The 20,974-nt window shown below is 41.3% G+C and overlaps 1 protein-coding gene across 1 annotated transcript in view; it reads right to left on the reverse strand.

The window, feature by feature from the left end:
• Positions 1–4,322: 4,322 nt before the first annotated feature.
• EPHA4 (EPH receptor A4) overlaps positions 4,323–20,974 on the reverse strand; it is a 154,864-nt gene continuing 138,212 nt past the window's right edge. Inside the window, exons 14-18 of the mRNA XM_078666463.1 lie at positions 19,613–19,762; positions 15,612–15,805; positions 13,294–13,449; positions 12,197–13,043; positions 4,323–7,173 (exon numbers count right to left, since the gene is read on the reverse strand). Coding sequence (XP_078522589.1) covers positions 12,929–13,043; positions 13,294–13,449; positions 15,612–15,805; positions 19,613–19,762 — 615 coding nt within the window. The 3' untranslated portion in view covers positions 4,323–7,173; positions 12,197–12,928. The remainder of the gene's footprint in view (positions 7,174–12,196; positions 13,044–13,293; positions 13,450–15,611; positions 15,806–19,612; positions 19,763–20,974) is intronic.

The raw sequence follows: 20,974 nt of genomic DNA on the forward strand, positions 1-20,974 counted from the left end.
GTATGGGTTTTGGGAAGGCAATGGTAATTTTAGGGTTAATGGTGAATAAGGGTTGAGGGGGTTGTGGGGTTTAAAGGATATATATATATATTTGTTATTGAACTTTATTGCGAGACTTCTTAAGCGCACCCACGAGGGAAATACTGCGAGCGCACTTCAACTCCCAGAAGGCCACCTGTTGGCTGCGCCCACTGGGGCAGGTGTTTGAAATTGATAAGTGTGCAACGAACAGCGCTTTTACAAGTCTCTTACCTGCGCCACTGAAGAAAGGATCTCTAATCCTGAAACGCGTCTGGCGATGGCGAAACGAACTTATGAAAGCCCTTTGTCCTTGAGAAAGTACCTGCTGGCAGGGTGCTGAATAAAGATTGGTGAGCAAAATAATCTCCTGGGTGGCTTCAATTCGAAGGGGTTCCTGTTTTTGTTTGAAATTTAAGACGGCCTCAACCCGGTCGTGAACATGAAGCTCACCGCATCCTGGCGGGTCCGCGACGGCACCATGGTGGTGCTGCAGCAATTGGACCGGAGGTAATCGGGCGCCACAGCAGGGTGGTGCCAGATGATATTGCTCCTATTTTGCACCCACAAAGCGGGGCAGGTCCCCATCAAGACTTGGCATCTGTTATTGAACTTTATTGCGAGACTTCTTAAGCGCACCCACGAGGGAAATACTGCGAGCGCACTTCAACTCCCAGAAGGCCACCTGTTGGCCGCGCCCACTGGGGCAGGTGTTTGAAATTGATAAGTGTGCAACGAACAGCGCTTTTACAAGTCTCTTACCTGCGCCACTGAAGAAAGGATCTCTAATCCTGAAACGCGTCTGGCGATGGCGAAACAAACTTATGAAAGCCCTTTGTCCTTGAGAAAGTACCTGCTGGCAGGGTGCTGAATAAAGATTGGTGAGCAAAATAATCTCCTGGGTGGCTTCAATTCGAAGGGGTTCCTGTTTTTGTTTGATATATATATATATATATATATATATATATATATATATATATATATATATATATATATATATATACATACATGTATTTACTTTACCGTGCATGCTTTTATCATGAAAATGCAAGTATTTTACATGAAAATATACACCCTTTTATATATATATATTGAAAGGGTTTCTACTTATCTGTAAAATGCTTAGAATTTCTTGTAAAACCTTTACCATGCATATGCCCTTATCATTCATGCTTTTACAATGAAATTCGTTGTAAAGCCATGCATGGTAAAGGCATATGCATTGTAAAGGCCAGTGGTGGCTGGCAACATTACAATATGATGAGGCCCAATGCCCAAAACAATTACCATACCATATATACCGGCCACAGGGTCTAAATGCAGTCTCATTCCTGGTGTACTGGCACTCTCCTCCTCTGCGCCACCTCGGGCGGAAAGGGAGGGACTTCCTCACCTGTACAACCCAAAACAAACTAACTCCAGGATTGGTCGCCCCAGGCTCACCCAGCGCTCATTTTGAGGCTGGGTGCCTGTGGCTGCAATCCCTGCGCACAGGCTGCATTAATAGTGCAATCCCACTAATCAGCCCTACCCCCTGCCCTCGCACTGGAACAGTGCGAACCTGGGACAAATTAATACAATGGTATTTAGTAAATGTTATTAGTGTGTGTGTGCCTGCTGCACTCGCAGCAGGCGAGGTGACGCTCATCCGCCATAACGGAGAATCCACCGTTGGTAAAGGCATACGTGGTAAAGGTTATGCATGGTAATGGCATTCGCGCTGTAACGGCATGCGTTACAACGGAATGTATGGTTCTTTCGTATATCCGTTATGAGTCCTCCTGCTTGGAGGCAACCCCATTGCTATTTGCTATGCGACACATCATTTTGCACTAAAGATGTGTCTGGAGAGCAGCCAGTAACTGATATTTGCTTATATGGTGCCCCACGATGGATAGAGGTACCACCAACATGGCCCAAAAGAGTTATGGGGGCTGTAGGAAGTGCAGAAGCCCTGCACAATATGTTTCACAAACGTCACTCTACCTCTCTCAGGAGATTGAATTTATTTTATTAACAAAGAAAGGTTATATACTGTAGTGAATGCTATTAACTGTTGATACTATTTTTATTGACTTTAATGGTGGGTGTCCCCCTTGACTATGATGGTTTTACATTGATGAATAATAACATGTAATGGCATTTATTGATGTGGTGACACACCAGACAAAGCCAGTAGGCCTGCCTCATTGATACTCACATCCACTTATATTGTGATATTGCATCTGCTATAGGAGGCGGTACTATGATGATAGAGTTTAAAACCCACTAGGGGGTATAACATGATATGAGGGGGCCACAAATGGTCTTTCCATCTACCTGAATGTATTTTTTTGTAATTTAATGTGTAGTAGTTAGTCGTGTTTTTAAAAGAAAGAGCACTGACTGGGATTTATTTATTGATTGTTGTTGAGTACCAGAGATCTGGGGTTGCTAGCCCACACTACCTACCTTGAGCAAACGTTTACCTTGCAGGGGATTTCCTGTTCTGCAGTTTTTGACGTAGACTTGAATGCACCATATTTGAGTCATTCTGATTCACATGTTAGGCTGATGTGTTTTTGACTTCTTCTCCAGAATATTTCCAAAATCTGAAATTTTAACTACAAGAGGTAATTACTTCGAACTGAGGACCATATGTATCATGCCCAAATGCGCACACAAATCTGCATGAAAAATAAGGAATCGCAAAATTTGCGATTCCTTATTTTACGATTGCATTTAAGGATTCGCAAATTTTGCGATTCCTTAAATGCAATGTAAGAAGCCAAAAAAAAATTGCTAAATGGCCTTAAGGAATCGCAAATTACCACCAACTTCTAGTTGGTGGTAAGTTGCGAATTCCTTCAAAAATGCACATTTTTGCATTTGTCAAAGTGCCATGTGACGCACATACATGCCCTTATGGCATGTATGTGCGCCACATGCATATTTCAGGGGTGCAACAGGGTGTCCTTTGGACACCCCTGCACCCTTGAAATTATTCTCAATTTGCGATTAACAAATTGCGAATCGCAAATTGAGAATAACTTCTCATTCATTCCTATGGGCCTCCTGGCCCTTAGAAATGAATGGGAAAGTATTCCTTAATTGCGAATTCTCAATTAAAGAATATTAAGAAATCGCTAACAAATTGCAATTTTCTTGATACATACCAATTAGCGATTCTTTAATAGCGATTTCTTAAAAATCGCTATTACAGAATCGCTAATTGGTACCTTGATACATATGGCCCTGAGTCACCATATTGTACCCCTTAGCCTTTTCTGCTGCAATAGCGTCTGTTGAGGACTCACATTTTTTCAACATCGATTGCTTTCATAGTTTTTTTTTTTTTTTGATGTGTCGAAGTACTCTTTTGTTTCTTTCTTTGTCCAGTGCGCTGGGTTTAACGCTTATCTTCGATATATTAGGCTCAATTAACAACAAGTGTAACAGTTGTGAGACTGAGGATCCTTAGGCAAACATAGAATGCCAAATGAGGCTGTCAGTTAATATGAGTTGTCAATGGCAAGTCGGGCATATTTAAATAAACAACTCGTCATCTTTGTGTAATTAGATGAAATTGAAAATCTCGCAAAGAAAGATTTTATAACCCATGAAAAAAAAGGCCGACTCCTAGAAGTCTGTCTAAGGTTGATCACCTGTATCTTTCTGCGATTTGTCAGTGATTCAGCTATCTCTGAAGTGAAACATTTGCCTAAACTGTGTTAACGTGTGTAAAAATGACAAAATAAGAAAGTAATACTATCTCAAAAGTGTGCCAAATCACGCTGCATAATTTGCCACAAAATTCATTTAACCCCGCATAGTTTGGTCCTTCACTGCCGCATAAATCCAGTGGTCCTGTCTGTAGGTAAGAAGCTAGGGGGTGTGTTTGAACTCAAGAGAGTTCAAGCACATTGGGATGCAGAGACTAAACATATGGAAAGGCGAACAATTAGAGAGGAGTGCTGAAATACATGGACATTGAAAGCAAGAAAGTTCATGTGGGAATTCGGTACCATTTACATGCAGGAAAGCACTGGTGGGTGGTAAGTGTAGGTGGTGTGAGTGGGTTAGGGCCAGAGATATGTTCAGATAATATTCGAGCAAGCGAGGTGCAGCACTTGAGTGAGGCGAGAAAGTTCTTGCAATGAATTGTGTCAAAGAAATTATAGCGCAGAGCGCTGGCAGCCAAAAGGCAGTGTATCAGCATATGAGCAAATGTAAGCATGATTTCCTAAAAATTGCAGTATTCAACCAGTTTTAGTTGATGCCTCACAGATGCAAAGAAACTAAAGAAGCAAAGAACCAGATTCTTATTTTTACAGCAACTACTTTATTATTTTTTAAATGCAAATGCTTGCATTTAGTTTTCTATTTTACAATTTTACAAACTAGGTATAAAAGACCATAAATAAATGACATAAGTTATGTGTACCTAAAATTCAAGGAGGGGAAAATTACAAATTAAAACAAAATAGAAAATCTATATGCCTAACTCACAGAGGAGTCCACACATGAGCGAAGAAATGCTCTGTTAGATTTTTTTTCCAGTATGAACTAAATTATAATAAGCTTCATACATTCTAATTTTATCCACAGACCTTGCATATTCCAACATACTTGCAGTGATACAAAAAATAAATGCACTCTTTTATTTGTTAGCGCTCAGGTGGTTGTTTCCTGGTTATGAAATTATTATGTATGGGAAAGTCCTGCTCATTTTAGAAAACTGGTAAGACCTAACCTTTTCCTTTTTACATGTATACATATGTAAATTTGCTTTCAATACATATACACATCTCATACATAACACATCAAAATATAAAATAAAAACAATTGTGGAATAAAAAATATTTGTGAATGCAAAGAAGGCATTGAGCAAGAGAAGTTTCATCAATGGTATCTTCTGTAAATAGGAGACTATGAAAGCAAACACTGTGGTAAACTGTTTTTGAATCGAAATTTGAGTTCCAGCTATTGCTATACACTCATTTAATTATCTGATGGTGCGTTGTGTCCTTTCTTTAGGTGTTTTCGGAAGCAGTACATTCATCTTTCTTTTATTTCTCAAATAGCAAATATATCCAGGGCATTGAGAATGGAGTTGGGATTCAGGTTAACATGGAAAAATTAAGTGTACAATAGAATTAAAACATACAGTCTGCCAGCAGGGATGTGAAACTTGGACACAATCAGGTAAGTGTTATATATATTTAAATCCACATCATGGCAGGGCAACACTCTGTAACCATCCATTTTGTAAAGAAGAGCGACAACTAAACAATTGTGACCCCACCCCTCAAGAGATCAATAAATATAGTGTTGGAGTATGCCGCGCCAATGTTCTCCTAAAAATGCAGGGTGTAGAACTGTATCCTTTGACACACACAGGGTTAACACTTCAAAATACCAGCAATAGTGCAATATGTGGGCCAGATAATGCCCTCAGCTTGTTCCACAATCAAAGGCAATTAACAACTGTTGAAATCAGACAGCATGCAGGGATTAAAGCTATTAGTACCCGTCGCCTAACCTCACCCAACAGAGGTGAATAAATACGCCCAATTTCTCCATTTGCATCATGGCCCTGACACACCCTAGAGTGCAGGGAAGCATCATTAGTTGGGAACCGTTTTCCTTTCTATTCTGTTTTCAGAAAAAAGGCAATGTGTACAAACTCTTGCACATACCATCTCCTGAAACCGGAGCGTACTTTCAAATGACGCAATTGGAGCCCCTCTTCCGTATCAGCATGTATGTACGACAGCACAGCAATCTCCACCAACCCCACCCATCATTACCAGAAATTAGATTTAGGGTTACAGCACAAAAAGTCCACGTAGCCCCCCAAAAAAGCGGGTTTAAGGATCAGCTCTACAATTATGTAAAATGTCTCAATCGTAAACTTACAATAAACTGAGAAGTGGGGTCTGGCCTACAGAAGGGACAGCCAAGGTACACTTACAATAGTCAGCCATATAGTTATGTGTACACACAATTATGCGAGTCCTCTTGTTGATAGAATTTAATGCAACGCACGGTTTGTGCCAATATCTTTAGAATAGAACCATGCCTGGTTAATTGTTACAGGACACACATTTCCTCAGGTTGGCATTTCAACCACTGAGCTGCTGTGATTTAATAAGAATTGCACATACTGTTCACATTCGCAAGTATTTCAATGTCTTGGTCTACAGAAAGGCCACTTTAACTACTGCTGAAAAATGCAGCAGAAATAGAAGTAGTTGCCTTTCATTCGAGGGGTCATAGTTTTCCGGGTTCTGAGCAGGCAATAATAGGAAGGAGTGATAGCAAAAGGAATTGTAGCATTCCTTACAGATATTATCCACTACAACGCCACAGCTTCAAGGGAAATGTTGATTTACTCAGCAGCAGAAAACTCCATCACTTTAAGGTATTTTGGCAGTTTAAAAATAAAACTATAACGTTTCAGAAGTGAGATCATTTCTATTTTTTTTTAACATTTTCTATATTTTAGGGATCACATACAGGCTGACAACACTTTCCATTTTATCTTGGAACTTTACAGCATATTAGTCGAGAGCCCATAAAATTGTTGTCCGAAGATGACTGATGGGAACTCAAATGTACACCGAAAGCACGTCTTAGGTTATCTGAGAAAACACACCTCTGCAATTATATACTCGGCACAACAATGGCACATTTTGTGTAGAAACTGACGGACACAAGCTTCTGCAGGTAGCCGACATGCATAAGAATCTGCACTGTGGGCCTGGATCTGGTGTAGACGGGCACAAGAACGATGCTCCGTTTCTTAAAGTTAATATACAGATGAAGCAGTGGCACATAGTAATAGAAATGCAATGTTCATCAAGAAAAATCATAAAGAACCAGAAAAAGAAGAAAATAATATAAAGTAGGGCGAACTGTTTTGATACAAGAACATTCCTCAAACAACAATTTGAGAACTAGATGCCTTCATGTTGAGTCTTCATTCCATGTAGCACAAGAGGAGCAGTTTGGGGTCCTTCAGTTGCCCAATGCATGTCAATGTCTCTGCCAACTGTCTTGATGAAGAGTTAGCCTTATCCAACTTCAAGTCCGGCTCCTGCTATGTCTTCCGGATTTTAACAAAATCCCTTGTGAGGAGGTGAGAAGTAGGTGAGGAAAAAGAAGACTTTGAATCTACAAGAAAACCAGAGCAGACAATTAGGTGAGATGAAGTCTTGGTAATAGTGGACCAATGCATTCAAATGTTGTATTCAGCACAGTTGAACTTCTTTAAAATGTGGTCATATGATATGCAGTGCTAAAGAACAAGCAAATAAAGAAAATACAGTTTTATGCATAGACATACATCGAGTGCCTTCTCAGGTAAGGTTGTTTATGTTGAAAGAAAATAGTGCCACCTAGACCAATTGCAGTTAAGTATATTCGTGATTGCAGGCGGAAAGTGGTATATGCTTCAACTCCTCAAATTACTACTCAATCTATTCGTAAATATCCCTAACACATTCTCTGGGAAATTAGAAAAGATACCCATTATTGTGGAAAGGAAGTCTAATGGGATGTTAGGTGTGAGGGCCTTGTTTCACATTAAGGATTGGTTAAATGGGTGGAAAATAGAAAGTGGCATTAATGACATGTTGTTGATGGAAATGACGAAAATGTACAACTACAAAGGTTGGTATGGAGCAGCAAGGAGACAAAAGGTCCAACATTACAAGCAACTGGATGAGAACAAAGCCTGAAGAAATGAGTCGAGAGGCTTTTCTAGGCACACTTCTGAATGTTGACTGTAAATTTTGAAGACACATCTAATGGCTCTGGATATGGAACTGCACAGACAACTTGGACATAATTCCTCCAGGCAGCTGGATGCAATTATTCTTGAAGACGCTTTTGGTGGCAGCGTTCTTGCCTCACACATGATGGCATAAGTCCTTCACGTGTTCTTGGTACCATTGTTCTTGAATCAACGCTTTGTAAAGTCCTGACTGTAGGTACTCTTGGTGATAATATTCCCGTTAGCCTACCTAATGGCATCAGTCCTTCCTGCCCACTTTTTGTGTCCATTTAATGTATGTAAATTGTGCTACATTCCGTCCATCATCTTGTGTGTTTTGCATTTAATGTATGTGACTTCTATAGTCTGGTATATATGGTGGGTGCCTACAGCGCAATAGAAGAGGGTGAGGAGTGGGAATACACCAAAGGGGTTTTAATATGCAGAGGAAAAGGTGGTGGTGGGGGGGTAGAGCTTACTGCGAGTTTGGGTAGTGAGGTGTGTGACGCAGTTAGAGATGCCATCAGTTCCGCAGATACCCTTGGGGGTATAATTCCTGCAGACACCCTCCTGGCATTAGACCTTCAAGCAATCCTGATGACATCAGCCATGGCCCGTTCAGGTAAGAGCGGTGGGGCTGGGTGTGGGGCGGGGTCGATTTCGATGGACGATGTAAAATTGAATAAATAATGAATTTTCCCTCATCATCGTCCGTCGAATTCCCCCCACCCGGCCCCACGCTCTTACCTGCACGGGCCGCGGCTGGATGACATACATTCTCGAGGACCTCATTTCAGCATTCAATAATTTAAGCAAACACATGTAAACACATCACTTCGGCGTACACTCTTGAAGCCATCATTTCAGCATACACAAGTGAAGGCATATTTTCGGCAGCCACTCTTGAAAACATCATTAAACACAGGGCATAAAATAAGCAAACTGTCTTGAACGCATCATTTCAGCATCTGCTCCTGTGGGCGTCATTTAAGCACAGGGCATGAATAAGGCAAACATTACATTGGAATGACTCGAAGGTAACGTTTGCTCTGGGATCTTGCTTTGAGAAAAAGCATATACTGAATTGAAAAGAGAGTACCTAGAATACATGTTCGTATAACTAGTAAAACTGAGTGTAATGTGATCTGACTGCCAGTCTACAATCCGTAAGTAACTCTGAATGAGGTACTAGAAATATGTCGGATTATTCACGAGTGAGCCATACAAGTTTAATAGAGAAGGGACAAGTAAACAGTGCAGTCTTTCAAAACCCAGCGAGTAACACACATTGTCCTTTTCTAGGCCTGTTTACACAGGACAAACATCTCCACTTGATTACTGAATTTATATTATGTGGGCTCAAAGGAAGGAATGCATTATATCTCTATTTCGCCAACGAGGCAATTACTTTCTGAACATTCGACAACAAACTGCTGGTAAAGTCTTTCAAGAAGATGAAGATAAATGCGAGGTCCTAATCCGCAACTGCACGCAATTTGTTTTGTATTTATTTATTCGAAAGCATGAATATGTAAAATAATTATTAAACAGGGCCTCTGATCACTGATTAACCACACATATTTGCTTGGAACTCATCAACTGACTACAAACCCTTAGCTAATCATTGAAACACAAACTTATGTGACCGAAGCTCGGAACTAAAACTCCGCCAGCAAAACAACTGAGAAAAATAATATTGACTTAATTGGGTCCATGTTATTTGTGCAACAGAAATCAGTGGTGAAGAGGGGGAGGTGGGGCTAAGTATTCAATTAGGTTGAAAATTGGCCTATAAATCAGTTTCAACGTTTTAAAGCCCGAAAGAAATGGAAATGCCTATAATGTGTCTCAAAATACATTATATCTACCGAGAGAAGATAAATAAAAAACATATTTTATTTGAGGGTAAAAAAAGAATTGAAAGATGTGTGGCAGCAGATTAGACGAGCACAAGGGGGGAGGATTTGGACTTTACATAGTGAAATCATTTTTGTCGTTCATGAGGATTTTAATATTTTATGAATAGCAATTATTTATTCTTTTTTATGTTTCGCATCAACGTTGGGTGTGAGGATAGCATTGCACTAATTTGACTGACATTTAATGTTGGCTTCTTGTTGCAGGGATCCCGATTTACTGCAGTGTCAGTAGTAAGACGTGCCCGTCTAGACTGAGGCAGGTAAACGGGCAAAAGACTTACGGCCTAATTAGAAGTGGGCAGTTGTCTACCGACCCCTCTTTGAACTTCTGTTTGCTCAGGGGTCAGAACTACGAGTTTGATTGTAATTAACGTATCCGATAGCTATCTGATGCATTAAATATCTCAACATTCGTTAAATTTCGACAGGTGAAACTTGCAGACATTTAACAGGAGAAAAGCATACGGTATTTACCGTATCATGTGTTTTTAGTGCATTAAACACCAAAATCCGCATGCTATTCAATAGAAACTCGTAACAGGTGCTTTTTATGCATTTATAAGTTGCGATAAATAGCACTTATACTCACAATCAGGGATCAACAATGTATCTGCTCGCCAGTTCTACATATTCGGCATTGCTAAACATGTACGCAATTATTAAACCTACAGCACGGGGAAATGTTATTTCTATTTGTCAAACAACGCATGACCCCTTACTCATGTGAACAAAATCAAGAACTCTCAAAAGATCAATGTGAGCCCTCATCAAAGGGTTAGTTCCACAGAGAATAATCCTACGAGTCTGGTGAGAGGTTCCTTTCCTGAATCTGAATTAAATGCTAAAATCTATCTCCTTAGGAATTCTTAAATCTGTCTTTCAAAAGCACATAGATAGCACAGAGCATGTTTATTTCTTGCAGTCTGTCCTCTACTTACATTTCTTTGCCCTTGAGCTTCTTGAATCTCTCAGAGAAAATGCAGGCCAAAAGGACTCGCAGAGCATTCTCATGAACACAGATCTGGCTGCACACAAGCACCAGGCACTATTATCGTTGAAGTGAAAAAGCCACCTGACAACGTGGATCCACCAATTTGGCACAGTTAGAAGATAGAACCGAGAATGCCACCTGCTACCCAGAGGTCCCTCGCGAAACCCCTTTCGAGATGGAAGGAAGATGCCTGCAAAGCAAAATCCTACAGGTTCCTCTTTAAGACTTTTTTTTGCTACAGATGCATCACAGCAATCGATTTGGAGATATTACTGATGAAGAAAACAACATCTGGGGAATGTCTGAGGCTGTGAAACAGTGCTCGCTAGCACACCATGAAGCAATGAAAAATACAGAATATGCCAGTACAATGTAAATAGATATCGAACTGATGAAGCTTCCTAAAAATACCTCCACATATGTTTCATATAAGAAACCAGTTAGTTGCAGGGGAGCTTAAGAGGAAAAGAACTTTGGGTGGGTTTGTGGGGCTTAACTGAATCTTATCCTTTGCACTAGTGAGCAAATGCACCTGTAATTTGTTTATACTTGTGACAATACAAATTATCCATTCAGACAACATGTTTTTTGGATGGGAAAGGGTAAAATAATTGCATATCTGAAACCCTCAAGCTTTTTAAAACTGAATCGACCTGGGACTACCTTTCAGGAATTATTATTTCGTGAAAGCCCCAGAACTTAGTGATTAACTCTACGAATTTTCACCAGCTCCCATTTTATGAGGTCTGCTTATTTTCTACAGCTGAGCTAATAAAAAGGCCTCAGGGAAAAACATCCTCCAAAATATCTAAAGACAAAAACACAAAAACGTGTATACTGGTAATTTTTATGCAATTAAAAAATTGGATTCTATATGATCTTTTCAAACAAATCATAAAAAACGTTCAAGTCAGAATCTGCTAGCAAAATGAAGCCAGATAACTGTTTTCTTGACATGACATGTACTTTAAGCCAGCAGCTCGGAAGCACACAAAGCCATCAGCCCGGAAGCACACTAAGCCAGCAGCTCACAAACGCACTACGCCAGCAGCTCACAAGTACACCAAGCAAGCAGATCTGGGTTCTTAAGCAGTAAAAGCAGGCTCCAGTTTCTCCAGATCAGGCTCCAGCAGTGATTCCTTTAAGTGGCTGCCAGAAGCGGTGAGTAAGCAACTCCTGCATCACAGCGCCCCATCACAATATGTCTAAGTGTCAGCAATATTTGGACGCTTCTAATTTAAGATCATCAAATGTCTTGGCCAGACACCCCATGCTCAATGCCAACAATGGTGCAATCCCTGAAAGAACAAAATGGGTCAAGGAAATTAATTTTTCACCCTCCACACTCACTCTAACTTTTCTCAACACTTTTTGTTGCCCTGAATAGAACTTTTAACAGATGCACCAACACCTGAATTAAGACAGCACATTTTGTGCCAGACCTATAAGTAAGTGAAAACATTAGAGATACATTTGTAACAAATTACTGAAAGACTGTTCACTCCCACTTACCCTTCTGAATTTCCCAACCAGCGAAACTTCTTCGAATGGAAAAACAGAGGTTCCTGGCAGTTCTGCAGTTGACAATTGAATTTTCACAGCCCACTTTCTCCAATGGGTGGACATTGTCTACAGTGAGTCTTGGAAAGATGCATCCATGGCCAGCGGAAAACGCCCCAGTGACCTTTCCGTTCACTGCCTTACAGAGCAACCCAAAAAGAAGTCACTGATTGGGAGTCACCGATAAACAGAGTAAGTTGTCCATGAGATTTCCTCGCGGTTATGCCAGCATTACTTTTTGAGCAGCGCCCAAGTCTCCATAATTTATCCTACCCCGATTTTTGATTCCAATGAGGCATCCCTGGACACGTACCCCAGTAAAAAAAAATATTTTATGCTTGTAATCCAGGGAGGCGGGATCGTAACAGAAGAATGCATTTGAAAGCACAGCATCTGGCAGCAAATATTATTGTGGCATTATGTGTTTATTGACACAGTTGGGTTTGGCAGAGCAGAACGACTGGGAAGAACTTTATAACAAAACATCGTGCTCCAAGTATGGCTGAAAATGTTGTTGGTCATTTCGATCCCCTCTGCCAGCAGTCTAGCAATCTGTACAATGAGCGATGCTGCAGGTCTTCATTCCAACAAGGCGAGGATGATGTAAAAAAGTGCAGTTCTTCAATTAAAGTGCATGGATGAGGTAAACTAAGTTCGAGAGTCTTGAGTTTATTTAACACTGGCTCAGACGGGGACCATCCTGCCCTGCATCTGTTGCATTTGGGTCCGCATGCCTTGGACGCTGTTCAAGATCTTGTTCTGATGCGCAGCAGACGCGATACCAATTCGCGATAGATCACTACGTCAAATGGGAAATAAAAGAAAGAATGAGAACTCACGTTTCAGAGGTGGATGAAGTAAAGCATTAATAAACCATGATGCACCATATACAAAGTACATTAGAGGAAAACATTTTATGACATGCTGTTGGAGAAATAAAAAATTCTCCTTAAATCAGAATGAGAAGAAGGCACTTTGTCTAAAGCAAATGAAAACAACTAGCTCCAAAGTGATTTACTAATGTTTATGTGAAACAGCCAAGGACTTACTCCTGGTTCATATGTACCACTGCTTCCAGAGAAGTGAACCCAGCAGCAGTGAAGTTATCCCTGTACCGTTCCATCTTGATAGCTTGTAACCAATCCACAACCGTTACCACAGGAGAGAAGTCTGGGGAGCCAGGGTCCAGTAAGGCAGTGTTTGGTCTATTTGAAAAACATTTAAAAGACAAACATGAGTCTCATATTTAAAAAAAATGGGAGAAGAGCCAAGAAAAACACATACACGCATAGTATGAAAACCAAACTGCCATAGGAAGCCAACTTTCAGTGTATGCGATGAAATTAAAATACAGCATGCATTATAACTCCTATACAAGTGGGAAACACATTTTTATAATATTTCTCAACTCAAAAATAGCACAGCTTATGGGTCTGATCATGAGATCAGTAAACAATGTCATATCAGTAAATGATTTTAGACCATCTTGTTCCCATTTTCTAACATATCCATTGTCCTTCTTGTTTTACCTCAGTTGGACGATGGTAATATCAATCCAGCTTGATTTACTGTAAGAAAGAACCCAAAATGAGCTCTGGACTCTGCCACTTTCACCACTGTAAGGTCAGTAACTTAAGAATACACTACCCTGCACTTTATTCTTCCGGTTTGCTAGCTGTCAGCTGGAGGTATTTTTTAAAGACCATGGTTCAGCAATGCGTCTTTAATTTGATGCCTTGACGCAGACTGTGAAATTATTCTGTAATATTCCCCTCACTCTCACATACTGCCTAGTGCCCCCTGTAGGTTGGTTATAGCTTTTCAGGGTGTTATGGCTGCTCTTTGGTGACCTGCTCTTGGCTCAGCAATGGTTTTCCAACAGATATCAGAAGTTCAGGACACCACTTGAGACCTGCTGGTTTTGTTTTCAAAAATATTGATTTAAGTGCTCAGAATCTACCTTGACTCTACTTTCGGCACTTCATCAAATGGATAAAATCCGGCACATAAATAAACAAAATCCAATTGTGCCACAAGGCAGGGGATCACATTTTGCACCTTTTTATGATCAGAGTGAGGAATCCAAGCGAGCAGCCTTGCTGCTGTTGCTGGCTGTACTAATAATTTTAGCTGAACCCCGATCTATGGTCTTCCACTGGTCATGTACCCCAGCACATTCTTTATGCCATGAGATTTCACAACAGTATCCCGCATGGATAAAAACGAAATTGTGAAAGTGAAGCTCCAAGGGGATTCGACTGGAAAGTATTAGACAGTGAGCTCTCTGACTTTCCGCTTCTGAGAGAATTGAACCCACGCGGATGGAAACACCCGCCAGACCACAACTGCAATTAAGAGCAATCTGGAGAAACGTGATTAGATGTGCCTCAGAGGGCTCATAACCTGTCTATAGAATGTAAGCAGTGAGCAATAGTCACTGAGGGATATGCTAGCTGAAAAGAATCACAGCCTGCACAGAGATGTTGGCCTGTCCCCAGCAACGGCGTCAGCTGTCTGTTTAATAACTGTTCTGAGTCTGTGTGTGTAAGGGGAAGCAGAAGTGTGTCGCGCTGTCGCGAAGCAGGGTTTGGTTATGCTCAAGTCATCACTACAATTACATTTTTTCAGCCTTAGCCTGAAAACTTGCAGATAATGTTTGTAAGTGTCCTGCTTTGCCCTGTCGCCAAATAATCCAGTTCAACACAAGGAGACACCTGCCAAAAAGAGGTGGATGTCCCATCCGTTGTATTTAGCACAGTACTGACATACAAAAAACTCTTAATAATTATCTCCACCAGCTCATCTCTAAAGAAGGCTCTATATCTTTAAACCTGGACACAAATATGTGCATGCACTGGAAAATAGGCACACACACCCTTATTTAACGGGATACTGAGGGATGCATCGTATTGGCATTATTGGCAGGAGACTTAGTCAAAAATGAGATTCGCCTTTCAGGGTGGAATCTGTATTACAGCTACAACAAATTAGCATTTAGTGGCCTGCATCAAGCGTAGAATCAGAGCTTACTGTCACAAAAATACATTTGCACCCTCGGGTAATTTTATCATGTTCAATATATAGTAACAAGAGAGATTCAAAGTGCCACAAATGACACAGGAGCATCGGAAATAATTTATGGAAGCTGTTTCCTGAAAATTGCAAACTTCTCACTCCAACTGGGTTTTCAGATGAGTCACCCTCATGGGATGAAAGCACAACATGTGCTGCGAAGAGAATCTGTTCGGTCTCGCCAGCGCTGTGACGCATGCTGCAATATGTGTCGAGACGAGGCGATGGGACTGCGGCATGTCTGTTGCCTCCGAATCCTCATCTCCAACATCAATGGAAGTGGCGATGAACTCACCTGGGGCCCTCGAGACCTGTCCTCTTCAAACTGTTGGGGTTGCGTATGAGCTTGTCCAGCATGTTGACAATCTGTCCGAATTTCGGCCTGTCGCTGCGCTCCTTCTGCCAACAGTCCAGCATAAGCTGATGGAGGGAAATGGGACAGTCCATAGGAGGGGGTAACCGGTAGCCTTCTTCAATGGCTTTAATGACCTATAAAGGGAAAGAAACGCAGGAGGTTAACAATTTATTGTACACTGAATGGGGGACTCAAAATAATCTTCAATGTTGTCAGAAGAAAGCTTTTACAATGTGGGGCCGAAGATAAAAAACATGAATATTTGCATTTTGGATAAAAGGCAAGAACCATATTGCAGCATGAAAGAGAAGACTGCTATGGACTCTGCACATTCGGGGAATGTGTACGCCATGGCTGCTTGCAAATGCGGCTATTGCAGTCACTACCCTACATACGTAAACTAGTGCAATACGTATTACTTACACCGCCACTCATATTTTTAAACTGTCAATTAAAAAGCAGACACAGTCCAGAAAATCTGCAGGTTATACAATACCAAGGTCTTACACTTACAAACGCAAAATACTAACATAATTCTTTCCTTAGGAAAACGCATACTTTTCTAAAAAAAATTACGCTCCAGTTAGTAGACTGGGTGATATTAATAACCCTGTGTTAGGAAACAACGTCAAAAATCATATTTTGTCATACAGTATTGATAATGTGCGTTATTATTACTGCTTCACATAGTACTCATTTAATTGAACTTAGAAGGATCAAATTCAAAGCCCTATATGAATATGAACCTCTGACCTGCAGATTTTAGAAAGATCGATGTAAGGCACTTAATCGAGTGTGCTCTCTTGCAGCCTACGATGACTGTTATTCAGGGCCAATGGAATTATGCGGCAGGAGAGGGACAAATTATGCGGCACATTTTGGGATAGTATTTATTCATTATTTTGTCATTTTTAAAATTGGTGACACTGTCTGGGCATTGGTTGCAACTCACTAGTACCAATTTAACCCCCAAACACAGCAATAAGCTACAGAAAGGTTAACCTTTGCAAAGGGTCTTCCACTTTAAGGCAATGTGTGTTGCTAAGTTTTTTGTAACTTTTGAGCTAGAAATATAAAAAACCTTTTGTTAAAATCTGCATTTTGTGCAGCAGATTATGGATTGTGTGGCAAATACGGCAAATCTATAAATATGCAAAAATCGCATCGGCCGCACAATCACATAATTCCAGTGGCCCTGCTGTTTTCCAAGCAATCTAATGCTTCTGACTTAACACATTGATCACAGAGGTCCCCTAATCAAGAGAAATGTATGCAATATATGACATTAAAAAATACTGTAAGAGTTTGTTGTAATCTTTAGGCCTTGTCAAGGTAGTAGATGTCTAGTTTAAGAGATACTAGGCAGACGTTTCAACAGTGCCACAAAGAAAAGAAGAAAAAGAGTTAACATGATACTGTACAGTGCTCCGCCTATGCAGACCCCTTGCTGGTTGCCACTGAGTAATTGATGTTCTGTTCTACCTAAATTCAGGGGAGAGAGGCCTCTGAAAAAACACACTTAGGGAAAGTGCTCTATACTTCTGGTTGCACCTGGCTCTGATGTACAAGCCTGGATGACTTCCTGTTGATACAGGAGGACAAGAAGGCAAGATGCCAAATGAGGCATTCTATCTCAGCAGGAAATTAAATGTAAAGCCTGGAAAAAAAGGATTAAATGACTGCCACATGTACACATGTTTGGATGAGTTCCAATACACATAAAGCCCAGAAAAATCTGTAAAATATTAAAGAGATATTTGTTATAATTCAGGAACCTGTCTTTCCTTTAGATCTCAGCATGGAGTAGATTTATTTTTCAGCGATACATACGCGTGGAAGGAAAGCGAAGTCTTTTCAGAATCTTTTAACAAAGGGAATTATGATCCAGGAATGAGCCACTTTAACTTGAATGCATGTTCTGTTCTATCTCTTATTAGCCCTCCATCATAATTGATTCGTCTGACTGTAAGAGGCTCTTCAGAAATGACAGGGAGAGCGCGTACTCCCTCGTGGAGTCGAATGAAGCAGCCCAGATGGTACAGTTAAGGGGATATGAATAATTTAAAGGGGGTCATTTAGTGAATCCTTCCTCTAAGGGTCCTCCAGGGACAGTTGTCTATTGACTTGAGTTATAATTACAGTTGTTCAAGCATTAAACCATTTTATCTTGAGACAGTCTTCACCGCAAAGGTTTTAACAAGTGCAGCATAACAAATTTCATATTCTCCTTGTGTCGCACATTTGCACTTTGCTCTATGAGAGAAAAAAAATGTGAATGAGAAGGAAGACAGAAAAATGAGTGCTCTCCCCTCCCAATGATAAAATTCTCTGAGGGAAAGCAGAGAGTGTAAGTGAGACCGGAGCCATTGTTTTTTTAAATTACTATATCATTTTAGGGTTTTTGCAGAGTGGGTACAGCACATTAAATTTCCAGTTGGTAAAGAGTTTCTTACCCGTCCAGGTTACAGTCCTGTTAGTTAAAGTTAGAACAGCATAGCAGGGATTAAGTTAATTGGATATTCAGTTTGGTTACCAGTAGTAGTATCAGGGTGTTAAAGCTGCCAGAGAAATGCTACCCTCTTTGGAGGTGAGATGTCCTGCAGAAAAGCAAAGAGGAGTACAAGAAAAGGAAGTGGGAGAGCTGAAGAGCGCCTCAGAGGATTTTTTAATAAACTCCTTCAGATTTATGACAACCGGTAGATTGTAGGTTATGGTGGCAAACTGAGGTGGAGTGCTAGCTCTGGCAGATAAAGACCATTTGAAAAAGTTTGATGGTCGGTTTATTATTTCACGAATGTGATGGATATCCTGCCCGCCATATTATCCGTGTCATAGGATATAATGCACTAGATGGAAGGGGGAGAGGATAGCCAATGCGTTTCTGATGGAGTAACCCGTCTGTTAATGTCTCATTCCTGAAAAAAACATACACAGCATGTGCGGTCCCATAGCAGAAGAGGGTTTCATTTACCTGAAATGCCATTACGTGAGATTACCGGATAACAAGGTTACAATTCTGGTATTGGAAAGAGGAATTAAAAGGTAGTGCGCTGATAAATATTATTTTATTTGTGGTTTTTATAAAGTGGTACATTCCGGATGTATGTCGTTACTACGCATGCATTTACAACGCATGCCTTTACGATGCAACTTTTACAACGCAGAATAGTTTAATTTACTATTCCAACTCCAGTCCCCGTGGATAGTAGGGAAGGAGTTGGATAGTAAATTAAACTATTCCCTATTCTGGAGCGCCCCCCAGCGCAAGTCGTTGTAACGACTTGCGTTGTAAATGTTGCGTCGTAAAGGCACAGCGTTGTAAAAGTTACGTAGTAAACGTTGTTCCCCATAAATAAAACAGGTTAGGAGGAAAAAGAAACAAATGGTCACTAGCGCGGGTCCTGCAGAGCCCATGATAGTAGTGGCCAAGGCAATTGTAGGCATCTGAAATATCGTACAAGGAATGATGGTCAGCCAACAAGACAGAGAGAGACAGGAGCTCCAACAACCCCTAGCCTGCAAGTAGAGAAGAGGCAAAAGAGACTTGTGTTCTACACTAATGATGGAGCTGACTCTCTGCAGACTTAATATAAGCATAATAAGTGTAAGCCCTTTTAAACAGATGAAAGAAACAAAAATAATTAATTAGCAATCATTTAAGAGGTACAGGCCGCTCAAAAGCAATTTTACCAACAGCTGGCAGAAGGAAGCCAACCTCTGAAACAGAAAGAGCACCTTTCAAGGTGTGCAACCTTTGTTAAACGTTTTGGAAATAATGGATGCAGTCCCTTCATTACCAGAACAAATGTATAATCCCTTATAAAGAGCATTTTCAGCGTTCTCCAAGCAAAGGAGACAGAATATGAAACACAGATGAACAAGAAAACCTTTACATTTAACTAAAAACTGGAGAAACAATTTGCAATGTAGCTTAAACTTACATCCTGATTAGACATGTCCCAGTACGGCCTCTCGCCGTATGACATCACTTCCCACATCACAATGCCGTAGCTCCAGGCGTCGCTGGCAGACGTGAATTTGCGGTAGGCGATGGCTTCTGGCGCAGTCCACCTGATCGGAATCTTCCCGCCCTGGGAAAAGAAACAAATAATTGACGCATTACAACAGAGGGTTACCGCAATCTTGGCAGATACACATTTCATTTCACAAACCCGTTTCAGATTAGGCCTTGCAAATCTTCAAACACAATCATCTGCTTATGCCTCCACGGTTGAAAAATCAAGATGGCTGTTTAGATTTTAGACATCTGGATATGTCCTGCTTGTCTCGCTAACATCTCATTTACTAGGCATTTTTCTTTTATCCCTTGGAAAGCCAGCTACGAAAATATTTCACAAATAAACCCATCGTAGGAGGAGTTTTGTAACAGTGTATCATAAACCTGCCATGCCCAATTCACGTGCGGATCAGAGTACTGTTACCCATCTGTTTACTTTAGTCATAGTGAAGTGAACCAGTAAAGTGTATTTTCTCTTCTCTCGTCGAGAAGCATGGGGAGAGCCCACAGGCTGTGTGTGCTAAGAAACATAATTTCATGCTGCCTACGCAATACCTTGATTATTGTGGTGCTTTGCTTCTGGGACCTGCCAATCCGGCCTCCTGAAGGCAAAGCCATAAACATTGGGGTTTGACTAACCCTGGGCGAAGAACTACGCTCCGTTCGCGGAGCTTGCGGAGTTTTGGCAACTCCGCGTTCTACGGAGAACGCGAAGCTGTCGATTACTCCGCGATCCGGTGCGTAGCGTAGTTCTCGCGCGCTGAATAACATTATCGCGTGCGCCGGGGGTAAGTTCGCGCGATATTTGACGCGATCACGCACTTTGGAAATAAGGGAACGCAAGCGGGCGGGACAAACCTCTTGAGTAACTTAGCGCGCTAGCTATCTCGAGCATGCAGGCAGCGCCCCGCGCTCCCGAAGACGAAAAACGGCGCGCGAACGGGTCTAGCAAGCTACTACGCATGTCCGCGGAGCTACGCGAAGGTCGCGGAGTGCAACTGCGTCTTCGCGTAGCTCCGCGGAGTGCGGCTCCGCGAACTACGCCCAGGGTTAGGTTTGACACAACTTTGACACGCAATGGCGGTCCCTTTGTGCTTGCGCTTTTTCTCTTACAATGATAAGTCCTACATCAAGAAAAGGTGCACCTAAGGTCACAAATACCAGGAGAAAGGTGTGCACGTGACTCAGCCTCCAGGCTGTCTGCAGCACTGGGGAGGAAAGAGGATCAGCTGGAACAAGATGGCTGCTGATAGCCTGCCCTCGAGGCCCAGGTTCCTAGCAGCTA

Source organism: Lissotriton helveticus, chromosome 11, assembly GCF_964261635.1.
Source record: "Lissotriton helveticus chromosome 11, aLisHel1.1, whole genome shotgun sequence".
NCBI lineage: Eukaryota > Metazoa > Chordata > Amphibia > Caudata > Salamandridae > Lissotriton > Lissotriton helveticus.